This window comes from Chiloscyllium plagiosum, unplaced genomic scaffold (assembly GCF_037043375.1).
Source record: "Chiloscyllium plagiosum isolate Xiang-an unplaced genomic scaffold, Cpla_swu_hap1 HiC_scaffold_9, whole genome shotgun sequence".
Taxonomy (NCBI): Eukaryota; Metazoa; Chordata; class Chondrichthyes; order Orectolobiformes; family Hemiscylliidae; genus Chiloscyllium; species Chiloscyllium plagiosum.
Genome location: NW_028270147.1, coordinates 39255606 through 39268802, shown reverse-complemented (window position 1 = coordinate 39268802; position 13197 = coordinate 39255606). Strand labels below are relative to the sequence as shown.

Sequence of the window (13197 nt, the reverse complement as noted above, 5' to 3'; positions counted from 1 at the left end):
ACAGTCTCTCATTGATTTTACTCAGGAAAGGGAGCGTCTACATAAATTAAGCCTTCCTGCTGTGTTTAGGCACTGTTTTAAAATGGTTATTTATTTATTTTTGGTGTCTAGACATGAGAGAGTCTTAAACCATCTTTGACTTGCAATACATTAAACTGGGCAGCAGTGTATTACTAACTGTATGGCTTAATTGAGTTTCCTTGTTCAACTACTCCAGCTCTCTCTAATTTAGCAGTCGAAAGAATGTGCTATTACTGATGTATACTGACAATTTGCTGTCATTTAACTTTTGTTCTAGAACGTTTATTTTTATCTTATATATTAAACAGCAATGAATGCCACATTTCCGACTTTTTTTTTCTTTTACTGTGTTGATGGAATTCTTTTTGGCTCAGTGTGTTTTAGGGGTTGACAGGCCTTGTGTTAGGCTATGTTATACTGAGTCATAAGAAAATAACTTGGTATTGTGCAAAATCTGTATTCTCTAGATGTTGCAAAATATTTTACAACTTTTTTAATGCAGTCTTTGTTGAGCCATTCTAATATATGTAGGCAAGCTTGCGTAAATGGCAAATCAGATAAATGGCAAATTGTGCTAGTTTAGAGAGAATTGATAGCCAGGGTATCAGGAGAACTCCTTGCTGTCTTGAACCTCCCTGGAACCTCCTTCAGCCATATGAGGAACCAAATAGGATAGCCAGCCAGAATACAGCACCTCCAAGAAAGGTTTTGCAGTGACTGTATTTCAATGGCTGAAGCACTTTTCGGAGGAGAAAGTACATGGAGCAGGATTTGATTCATAGAAGGTTTTCAGAGGAGCTGAGTGTGGTTGTTGAAGTTTATTAACTGTGCTATCAGCATGAAAGATGTGAAATGAAACTATATTTGAATAGAGTAAATTAATATATAATGGATTGTAAAATAGAAAACATGCCTGCTTGCCTGTTTGCTGAGTATACTTTTTACTCTGTAATGCCTTGCTGCATCGTACTGATAGATCAAAAATACATTCATCCATAGAGTTAACATTAATGTTGCAGAAACCCTCATGTAGAAATCCTCACTGGTAGTGAAAAGGATGATATAATCTAGCCATGTATAATAATGTTTAATAGTGAGGCAAAGAGTAGAAAAGTAGTCAGATAATTTCCTTGACTGTGATCATTATAGTGTATTGAGGGTTGATGGTGGAATGCTTTCAAGTTAGACTCTGACTGAACTGGTAAATTGTACTGGCCCCCCCTTTTCAGACTGGCTGAATCTAATGCTGTTCATCCACACCTGTTCAAAGTTGGTATTGCTTCCTTACATTAAGGTTCAGTTCAAAGTTTGATAGATTTGTTTTTTTTACACTTCACGTTTGTTTCAAATTAATTTCTCCTAAAGACTTAATTCATTGTTAAATTATATGAGAGCTTTGGAAGTTTTTAATGGAAGGACATTGATAGTAAAACTTTGTTCTTGCTTGTTTTCTAGCACGAATAGGGAAAAACAAGAGAAAGAAGGCCTCAGAGGATGGCCAGGTATGTCCGCTATGCAATGAGATGCTGTCTGGAACTGTGGAGGAGATGAGTAGACATGTGGAAGCTTGTCTGGACAAGGTAGTTGATGGGCATGTTGGAGCACCAACAAGTCTTTTTTTTTCCTTTTACTTGCATCTTTTCAGAAGCATGGTTTAGGGTGTTGATATATTTCTGTGGTTCCAGCTGCCCAACATCCCTTCCCTACAGAATGTTCACCAGGATCACAGTCCTCCTCTTAATTGTAATGTCCCCAGTAACCTTTCCCAGTACTCTCATACCTGACAAATATCATCCCAATGATGCCATACCTGATCAACTCAATTCTCCTTCAAGGCCATACTTAGACCAATGACATATGCTGCTTCATTCTACATCACTTTGTACAATTGGCACACCATTTGCAGATCCTTCTGTCTCTTCTTTCCACTTCTACTCTTGCATCTTATCTTTTATGACCCACTTTTTTGCTTCCTCCCTTCCCTACCTAGAGTATGGACTTCACTAGTCAGAACTCACAATGAAAAATATGTTTTCGTCATTTCCAACCACTTTTACTGGAAAGATGTGGCTAGTAGTTCATTATCCATTTCAGATACTCATTTCAAATGCTGCCAGAATCCAAACACCTATTCACTTTCTCTCAAATAGAACAGTTTGATTTTCAGTCTTCTTAGGCATGCTTGCTAATTGCTCCTGCACAATGTGACCCTGTAACTCATTGTTCTCAACTTATGGAAAACCCTTCCCTGTATAGCCAAAAGCATATTGCTACCAGTGTCACACATTAGCAATATCTGCTCGGCATTTTCACAGTCCCAGCACGCCAATCCTTCAGAACATCCAAACTGCAACACTCTTTTACTTGTCTTTAACCCCACCAGAGTCCCATTAGACTCCAAGACTCCTCTCTTTGCGACACTGTATCACAAGACATCCCTCACCAATACTTATGCATTATCTCATACCGTTCTCAACATGGAACAGCTTCCCAAACAACTTCTCGCGTCTACTGGGTTTCAAGATAAGGTAAGACATAAAATTGAGCAGATAACTAAACAGGTGAATGTTAGTAGGAGGTCAGGCAGCATCAAAGGAAGGAGAATCGACGTTTCGGGCATAAGCCCTTCTTCAGGAAGGGCTTATGCCCGAAAAGTCGATTCTCCTGTTCCTTTGATGCTGCCTGACCTGCTGCGCTTTTCCAGCAACACATTTTTAAGCTCTGATCTCCAGCATCTGCAGTCCTCACTTTCTCCTAGCTGAATGTTAGTAGTAATGAATTTCACTTATTTACAATTTCCATGAAAATGTGCACATGATTGAACCACCAAAAACTTCAGTGAAGCATAATTAAATAAAAATGCTTTCCCTATCTGATCACCCTAAATGTAGGGCTTCTGCTTGAAATGTCGATTCTCCTGCTTCTCAGATGTTGCCTGACCAGCTGTGCTTTTCCAGCACCACATTCTTCGATTCTGATCTCCAGCATCTGCAGTCCTCCCTTTCTCCGCTTTGATACCTTTGCATTGCATAAAACAGCATACCTCTGAATCAGTGTCAGCAATGACATTAGCTCTGTTAGTACTATGATATGTTTCCATATTTGAATTTTTTTTAGTCCATCATGATGCCACAAGTTAATGCAAATTTCTATGCCACACTTAGATGAATGTTTAAAGAAACACTGACAGTCATTTTCAATGTGTCAAATCACTCTGCCAAGAACAAAACATATCCAAATCAAAATCTTACTCAAACTTAATTGACACTGCCACAAACAAAGGCAAGGTACTTAGCTCAAACTTGAGTAGCAATTAATGCTTGATGGAATTCACTCCAATTTTAATTATCATCAGTTGGCCTTTATATCCTTAAAGGAACACACACCCTCACTTCAGCTGCGAAATGATTTTTTTCATATACTGTCACGATTTCTGTTATTAAAAAAAGTGTGCATCCTGTGATATACTCTGCATGGTGAGATTAGGCCTGGTCTGCAGTTTGTTCCGTTTTGCTACTATTTCCAGAGCACTCAAAAGTCTTATATTTATGGCTTTCAAGGGACTGCTTTATTATATTTTAACTCCTTGCATGCTATCCTGTTATTCAACAAAGAATCCAAAATATGACCAATGCGCAATTCTGGGATGTGTACAACTTCTAAGGATTCTGCTTTTCCAAAATTGATGTAGAGGAATTGAAACAAACATTTTCTTAAAGTAAGGATGGAACACAGTACAAATACCTTTAAAATGGCTTGTGAACCCTGGCTAATCTTTTCCTGTCTGATTTTTGCCAGTCTTCATTTGGATAATACTTCTTGGCATCAGACCTGAACCTGAGCAGATACTCCACCAAGGTGGTAATCGGGATCAGGCGTGTAGTGACAAAAGGTTGCAGTGAAACTTGTGAGAATGATGTCCTGGAGTGAGCAGGTCGAAGCAGTTTAAAGGCATTTTTTGTCTACAGTCAAGAAAGCAATCTGAAAGAGAGACCTGACACTTCATTGTAAACCTTGGAGGAGTACATCTGTTCCTGCTGAACTATAAGGATACCTAAAACTGTTTTTATCTAATTGCTGATCATCGATCTGCCACCTGGTCTGACAGATAATCTGTGACTGCTGTCATTTGCAGGCCTCCAACTAATATGACTGTTGGATATGAACCAGTTAACATAATCAAGAAACTGATTTGCGCATTTAAGCAGGATCCTACTCACTGCAGGTGGCTTTTCCACTGGCTCAGAATAACAGATTGATTTTGGGACATGGCAAGATAGTTATTTAGAAGGGGTAAATGTTTGGACTTACTTTAATTACCATCCAGTTTCTGCCAGACAGCAAATTTAAAATCCGATCCAAGTCTTTGCTTGCTCAGGTTTTGCACTGCGTGGCTTTTGGATTTTTTTTTAGCCTTGTGATTCAAGATTCAGTTTTTTTAGATGTAATGTACACTTAGACATACATAGCAAAATGTAAGACAGGAAAAGTCCAGCCTGTTCACCTAGCCAGATGTTTTGATGGCTTATGCATCATGATACAAATGCTTCCTACCTATCTGGAGCCATGTTGTCTCCATGTGGACAAAAAACCTAAAACCTGGGCAATCACAATTCCATGGTTAAAAATCTGGAAAATCTTTCTCTGACCCTTTTGGTCCTGACTTATACTGGACATTATCTGATGTTTCTGTGGTATGTTGTGCAGTCTGAAACAGTTCCTAGATCTTTTGAAGATTACCACATCGGGGCTGCCAAACTGATCCACAGATCTACTATTCACTGAGAAAAGAAGTGCGACCTGCCAGTGAACTTAGTTTTCCTCTTCTGTAACTTGAAAGCCTATTATTAATCATCTCACTAGTTCCTGTTGAGGATCTTGTGAGTTAGCTACTCAAATTCCTTCTGAAAAAGGAAGGCTAGATAGGCTAGGACTTCTTCCTCTGAAGCGTAGAAGATTGAGAGGTGACCGGATAGAAATTTATAAAACAATGAGCAGTACAGATACACTTAATGGTAGTTGTCTTTTCACCAGGATGGGGGATTTCAAGACTCGGGGACACATTTTTAAGGTGAAAGGAGAGAGATTTAAAAAAGACATATGAGGCAAATTTTTTTCACACAGGTGATTCACGTGTGAAATGAGCTCTCTAAGAAAGTCATGGATGTGGGTACAATTAATTTAAAAGACATTTGGATAGATACATGGAGGTGAAAGGTTTGGAGCGATTTGGGCCAAGAGTAGACAGGTAGGATTAGTTTAGTTTGGGATTATGTTTGGCATGGACAGGCTGGACTGTTTCTGTGCTGTATGACTCTCAGTTGAGGTGCACTATGTTTGCTGCATTTCCTTCATTCACTAACATAGTAACCTGTTCGAAATATTATGTCATTATAAGATGTAACTTTTCCAGTAGCACTATTGAGTGTTTCTGAAGATGCCTTCTCTATTGGTAGCACTGCTGCCTCACAGTGCCAGGAACCCGTGTTCAATTCCAGCCTTGGGTGACTATCCATGTGGACTTTGCACATTCTCCCTGTGTCTGTGTGGGTTTCCTCCCACAGTCCAAAGATGTAAGTTCAGTGGATTGGCCATGCTAATTCCCCTTAGTGTCTAGGAATGTGCAGGCTAGGTGGATTAGCCAAGGGAAATGCGGGGTTACATGGATAGTCGGGGGTGGGGGTTGCTCTTCAGTGGGTCGCTGCAGATTTGATGAGCCGAATAGCCTCTTTCTCCACTGTAGGGATTCTATAATTCATAGTCCAGTAGCCATATTTCTTGTGGTATTTTCAGATTCTTACCTGTTCTTGAAGGCAAAGTATTGGATCTTTAGTTACCTGTTGGCTCTGCCTTTTCAACCTTTTATCAGCCTTTCAGTCTGAGCAACAAGTCCTAATGGAACGTGGTTCACATGTTAAAAAATTCTTTAGTAAATGTCAGCTGAACTGGCTTGTTGATCTCTTTAAGTTTCCTTATTCTCTGTCCTGAACTTTGTAATATGATCAATCTTATAATTGACAAGACTGTGCAGAATAAACTGATGCAAAGTATTAATTTAAAATCTCTGCTGTTCCCTCAGCATCCTTTTTGTGTTATTGTTGATAAAAAGATACCTCTTAAATTTGGAGCAAGAAACTGAAGTTCTAGTTATGCTCGTATAGGTAACTAATTATTTGAAGGTAACAAGATGCAACAGGCATTGAATTGCACAGCAAAATGTCATATTTATGACGTTTGTAAATTTCTAGACAACAAAATAATTCTTATTTTTATTGGAATCTTCCCCCATTATTCATAATTTTACTTGTCAGAAATTGGCTTAGAATGATGTCAGAGTTTCGCCCTTTCCCTTTTACAGTATATCTATTCATATCTGGATACCGCTCCTCTACTGTACCTCAGACATCAAATGAAATTAGATGCTAATTACTTTGACACATTAAAATAAATTAAAGATGTAGGTCTTTCTGCTGTAATGTGAATTTGTTGTAACACAATTGACGAATTGGAGGTGCTGTTTCTAAAGTGCAAATATTTAAAACGTGCGTTGGCTGTAACGTGATTACATCGCCAACACCTTTAAGTGCTCTTTCTAAATTGTAATTTTTCTATAATGCAGCATTGTACAATAATCCAACAATCGTTTTATAGAAGAACTGCCTGTAGATGGTTTTAAGGAATGCAAATTTGTAGCTAAAGGCTTAACTTAAAAAGGATTTTGCTTCCCTATTACTCATGCTGGAGGAAAGTAACCTGTACCTGGGTTCTTGCCAGTGCTATTCAGTAACAGTCTCTGTGAATTCAATATTTAGTTCACTTAACATGTAAAAATATGCTATTAATTAAAAGTATCCTGAAATCGCATAAGGATGTATCCATCCACAATTACTATAAGGAAAGCTATAAATATTTTACATATTTTAAACCAACTTCTGCTCTATTGGATCATTTGTAAGATATTAATCTTTCCAAATTGCATATTATTTGAATCTATCTACTAAAATCAGGTATAGTAGTTGTTTTTCTTGGCATGGATTTACAACTAATTTAGCATCATTAGCTTTAATTTGGAGTGTTACTTTAGGAATTACCTCAAATTTCAGTGAATGTGCATTTTGTATGCAGTCGTTGGTTAACTCCTTCCCACTTCTAATTGAAATGCTTCTTTTTCAAAAGAAGTACTAGGAAATGTAAACAGAATACAGACCTGACATAAAATGGACTTTCGGATTTCTAATGTATTTTGTTACTGCTAAGAGTTTAAGTCTGTAGTTGAACTTTCAACAGGAGTTGGGGTGAAAGCAAAATTCAGAACATTGTTTTTGGGGGAAAGACAGTTCAGTAATTTTCCACTTTAAAACTGGGACATGTTGCTTCTTTTCTGGAATGTTGCACTCACTCGGTATTAGAATACAGGTCATTCTGCTGTAACGTGCGTTTCATCAACACAAACTTGCTGTAACGCGTTTGACAAATTGGGGACATTGTATCAATAGCGTGCACTTTTAAAACATGTATTGTCTGTAACACCATTACATTGTGGAGAAAGTGAGGACTCAAAGCCCTCCGCTTCTTTCTTTCCCGCCGTACCGACCAGTACCCTTCCACTGAAGGACTCAAAGCCCTCCGCTTCTTTCTTTCCCGCCGTACTGACCAGTACCCTTCCACTGACACCCTCCTTCGACTGACTGAACTGGTCCTCACCCTGAACAACTTCTCTTTCCAATCCTCCCACTTCCTCCAAACGAAAGGAGTAGCCATGGGCACCCGCATGGGCCCCAGCTATGCCTGCCTCTTCGTAGGATATGTGGAACAATCCATCTTCCGCAATTACACTGGCCCCACCCCCCACCTTTTCCTCCGCTACATCGATGACTGTATCGGCGCTGCCTCGTGCTCCCACGAGGAGGTTGAACAGTTCATCCACTTCACCAACACCTTCCACCCCGACCTCAAATTCACCTGGACAGTCTCAGATTCCTCCCTCCCCTTCCTCGACCTTTCTATTTCTATCTCAGGCGACCGAATCAACACGGACATCTACTACAAACCGACCGACTCCCACAGCTACCTGGACTATACCTCCTCCCATCCTGCCCCCTGTAAAAACGCCATCCCATTCTCCCAATTCCTTCAACTCCGCCGCATCTGCCCCCAGGAGGACTAGTTCCAAAAACGCACAACCCAGATGGCCTCCTTCTTCAAGGACCGCAATTTCCCCCCCAACGTGGTCGACGATGCTCTCCACCGCATCTCTTCCACTTCCCGCTCCTCCGCCCTTGAACCCCGCCCCTCCAACCGCCACCAGGACAGAACCCCACTGGTCCTCACCTACCACCCCACCAATCTCCATGTTCAGCGCATCATCCGCCGTCATTTCTGCCACCTCCGAACGGACCCCACCACCAGGGATATATTTCCCTCCCCTTCCCTATCAGCATTCTGTAAAGACCACTCCCTCCGTGACTCCCTCGTCAGGTCCACACCCCCCACCAACCCAACCTCCACTCCCGGCACCTTCCCCTGCAACCGCAGGAGGTGCAAGACTTGCGCCCACACCTCCCCCCTCACCTCCCTCCAAGGCCCCAAAGGAAACTTCCATATCCGCCACAGATTCACCTGCACCTCCACACACATCATCTATTGCATCCTCTGCACCCGATGTGGCCTCCTCTATATTGGGGAGACAGGCCGGCTACTTGCGGAGCGTTTCAGAGAACACCTCTGGGACACCCGGACCAACCAACCCAACCACCCTGTGGCTCAACATTTCAATTCCCCCTCCCACTCCACCAAGGATATGCAGGTCTTTGGACTCCTCCATCGCCAGACCACAACAAAACGACGGTTGTAGGAAGAGCGCCTCATCTTCCGCCTAGGAACCCTCCAACCACAAGGGATTTCACCAGTTTCCTCATTTCCCCTCCCCCCACCTTGTCTCAGTCTAATCCATCGAATTCAGCACCGCCTTCCTAACCTGCAATCTTCTTCCCGACCTCCAGTCTGACCTATCACCCTCACCTTGACCTCTTTCCACCTATCACATTTCCGACACCCCCTCCCCCAAGTCCCTCCTCCCGACCTTTTATCTTAGCCTGCTGGACAAACTTTCCTCATTCCTGAAGAAGGGCTTATGTCCGAAACGTCGATTCTCCTGTTCCCTGGATGCTGCCTGACCTGCTGCGCTTTTCCAGCAACACATTTTCAACACCATTACATTGCCAATACATTAAGCGCTACTTCTAAAGCGTGATTTTTCTATAATGTGGGGTTGCGCAAGAATGCAACCATCACGTTATAGAAGAACTGACTGTATAGGACAGTACAGCATAGGAGCAGGCCCTTTGGTCCACCATGTGTGTGTCAACCATGATGCCATTGTAAACTACAGATACACTTAATGGTAGTTGTCTTTTCACCAGGATTAATAGTATTGACGTTTCAGCCCTGTATAACTGCTACTAATGACTGAAGTGAAAACATATTAAAACATTCGACAACCTGTTAAATTAACCTCTATCATACATTTGTTTTGAAATTGAAGATTAGACTCATTAAGTGTGCTAGGCTATGCTATTCATTGGACAGTATTTGTAAAATTTTAATTTGAAGAAACCATACCAGGAAATGTAGCGTTTAAAGTTCAATGAGTGCACATTCAACTAATCTTAGTTTGTTTCAGAAAAGACCAGGAGTTGTGTAATAAGTTGCTGAAGACAAAGATTTTTAGCTTAATAAAAGAAATTGGAACATCAGGTTTTCTTGTTTGATAAACAACTATCATTGTATATTTTCTTTTCATATGACTCCTATTTGTGATATATTTGTGTCAAATGTCATCAAGTTTACTGAAAAGGAAGAGATAATTTTCTCTATCACTGGTTGATGTTAATGAAAAAACCTGAAGTGACACTTGTATGAAACTTAAAGTAGTGGAAGCCGTTTTCCAAAACTGGCTTAAACAGTTTATTTCAATCCACAGAGAGATGGCTCTTGCACAAATGATGATGAGTCAGTGGACATAGAAAATGAGAGTGGAAGTGTGAACAGGTTTGAAGAGTACGAATGGTGTGGGCAGAAGAGAATACGAGCTACAACTTTATTGGAAGGTGGCTTTCGAGGTATGCAATGTTATGAATGTTTTGAACGTTGCTGCTGTTAGTTAAATTTTAAATTGATTTGTGTGAAGTCTTTTTTTTCCTCCCCTAAAGTCTAATTTTAAATTAAAACTTTGGTATAAATCATTTTAAATTATTTGAAGCTTCTCAGTGCTTTGAACTTTAAGTGCAAGTGCACTTGATTGACAGTTTCCAACTATATGGTGTGTGTTTAGGATCATTGTATTGGTCCAGTCTAGACCCAGATGGGATAAAGGTCTGAATGGAGTCAAGAAATTTCAGGATTTAAATGAAAATATGCAGAGATTGTTTGTGGTAAAATGTTGGTTTAAAGATTGGTGTCATAACCTATTTTCTCTCGAAAGAGATAAAGACAGAGCAAACTTTTCTAAGGGACATCAATGTCTCTCACAGGACAAATTGAAGGACTTCACAGGGGTATAGCAAGGTGAACAAAAGGCAAATCAGGGAAATGATCAGACAGGTTTTTTTTCTTATTGCTCGTGTTATTTCATAGAATCCTTACAATACAGAAAAAGGCCATTCGGCCGATTGAGTCTGCACTGGCCATCCAAAGAGCATCCCACCCAGACCCCACCTTATCCCCGTAACTCCAAATTTACCATGGCTAATCCGCCTAGCCTGCACATCCCTGGACACTGTGGACAATTTACCATGACATTTAAGAGAATAATGTTGACCAGGGCACTGTAAGAAATCTGTTTTGTCCACTCGAACAATTCGAAGAGGTATCATTGTACTCTCATCAGGAAAGGAACACTTTTGAGAATGCAGCCATACTTCATTATATGTTGAATTGTCAGCTCAGATTAATGCGTAAACATGCACTAATGACTGGAATGATATAGTCTCAAAATATTACCAATTCCAATGGTATCCATTAGATAGATGTGTCGAAGTAATGGTTGTAATTGTAAAGGATTTATTTGATACAATTTTCTGCAACTACTTAATGTCTCAAACAGATTTTCTAGAACTGAAGGGGAAAAAAAAAACAAGCTATATTTTTCTCTCCAGCAAAATAGTGTCCTCAGCCAATTCTTTCCACTTATCTTTGTGTTGCCCCTCAACTATCCTCCCATCTCTCATTATTTTCTTCCTACTAACACTTGCTGTTGCACCATCTTTAACCCTCTTTCATCCCATTTGGATCATTTCTGTCAGTATTGCAAGATTGATATTTAACATTGAATACTTCTGCACTATAATTGAAAACAGTTAACATAAGGAATAGTTTTAAATTAAGAATGTAAGAAAACTAAAACCGTTAACATTCATTTTTCCACTGTAAATGTTAGTAGCTGGCCAAAATTGTATTTTTTTTCTTGATTCAAATTGATTGATAGGTCACTGTAAATAAGGCTGTATTCTGTATTCAGTTCAAATGTAACCTGAGTCCGGGATGGTCTCAAATCATTCTATTCTTAATAACATTATCTTCCTAAAATAATTAGATATTCTCTTACCAACTGGCAGGTTTTGCCAACTGAACTGTGGCTTTCTTCTCAACCTCTTCTTTTGTACGGGATTGGGTGCTCCATTAGGGTTGTTCAATCCAAGCTAGACTTTCTTTTACAAATAAAATGTTTGAGAAGTAGTGGAATTGGAAAATATAAGCCTCTTCTTGAAATTTCTACAAACCTCTTCTGGGATGATCTGTTTAAGAGTTGTATCTAGAGTTTAATTAATGTGGACAGCGGGGAAACTGGTTTGCTTAGTACTGAAAGCATTCTTTTTAGGAACTTGGAAGATATTGGATGATCACTCGTGGAAACCACCGTCTGACTCATAGGATGATGGGTTTGTACTGTGGTGGTGGTCAATTTTGTATGAAATATGTATGAACGGTGAGGCTCAGGGGCCTCACTCTGTCATACAGTCCCTGCTGCATTTGTGCGAAGCAAGGCACTGAACTGAGGTGTGAATGATTTGCTAGGCTGTGTTCTCTTTGGGTCCTTTTCTAACCCAGCTGAGCTATTTGTTTCTGTTTGCCTTTTTTCATTGAATTAATACAGCATGGAAAGAGGCCATTTTGCCCATCCAGTCCATGATAGCTCAGTGTCATTCACCCTTTCTATCCTTATAGCCTTGCAGTGTATTGTCCTTATGTCATAGAATCTCTACAGCGTGGGAAGAGGCAATTCGGCCTATTGAATCCACACTGACCCTCCAAAGAGCATCCCACCCAGACCCAGTTCCTTGTAATACCCAAACTTAATCCACCCAACCTGCGCATCTTTGGACTGTGAATGGAAGCAGGTGCATTGAGAGGAAACTCATGCAAACATGGGGATAATGTGCAAACTTCACATAAACAGTTACCCATGGTGAGAATCAAACTCGGGACTCTGCTGCTGTGAGGCACTGTGCCATCATGTTGCCCAAGTCCATTAATCAAATTTCAAGTAGCTTCTGTCTTTGTTGATTCATCATAGATCCTGGGGTCTGAGAAATCAATGCCATCAGTATTGTTCTACAGTTACTGTTACTTAGAAATCCCCTGTAGGTAAAGTTGTTCTGCCCTGGAAATTGCGCTTTTAGTATATTAAGCTCCTCATCGAACTGTTCCTTTGCCTCTGTGGTGGATTGCAACAATGGAGCATCGATACTAATTGGTCTCTAGGAGTTGACAAATGACCATCAATAGTCCTAGAAATATTGAATGCATTGGTGGTCATCTTCTAAGATTCTTTAGACTCTGGAGCAATTCCTGCAGATTGAGGGGTGACCCATATAACCCCACTATTTAAAAAGGGAAGGAGAAAAAAGATGAGAATTACAAATCAGTTTAGCCTCTAATCAGTACTGAGGAAAATGCTAATATCTATCCTAGAAGATGCGGTAACAGCTCACCTGGGAATCATTAACGAGGTGGACCAAGTCACCATGGGTTCATAGAAGATAAATCATTCTTTACAAATTTATTGTAACTTTTTGAGGATATAACTAAGAGATTAGATTAGGGAGAACCAGTGATGTGGTGTATTTGAATTTTTGGAAAGCGGTTAAAAGGTGCAATTAAAGCAAATGGGATAGG

At 40.2% G+C, this 13197-nt stretch overlaps 1 protein-coding gene across 2 annotated transcripts in view; it reads left to right on the top strand.

The window, feature by feature from the left end:
- rnf220a (ring finger protein 220a) overlaps positions 1 to 13197 on the top strand; it is a 512316-nt gene that overhangs the window by 404700 nt on the left and 94419 nt on the right. For both annotated transcript variants that reach the window (XM_087990559.1, XM_087990558.1), the window contains 2 exons: positions 1477 to 1601; positions 10004 to 10142. In XM_087990559.1, coding sequence (XP_087846685.1) covers positions 1477 to 1601; positions 10004 to 10142 — 264 coding nt within the window. The remainder of the gene's footprint in view (positions 1 to 1476; positions 1602 to 10003; positions 10143 to 13197) is intronic.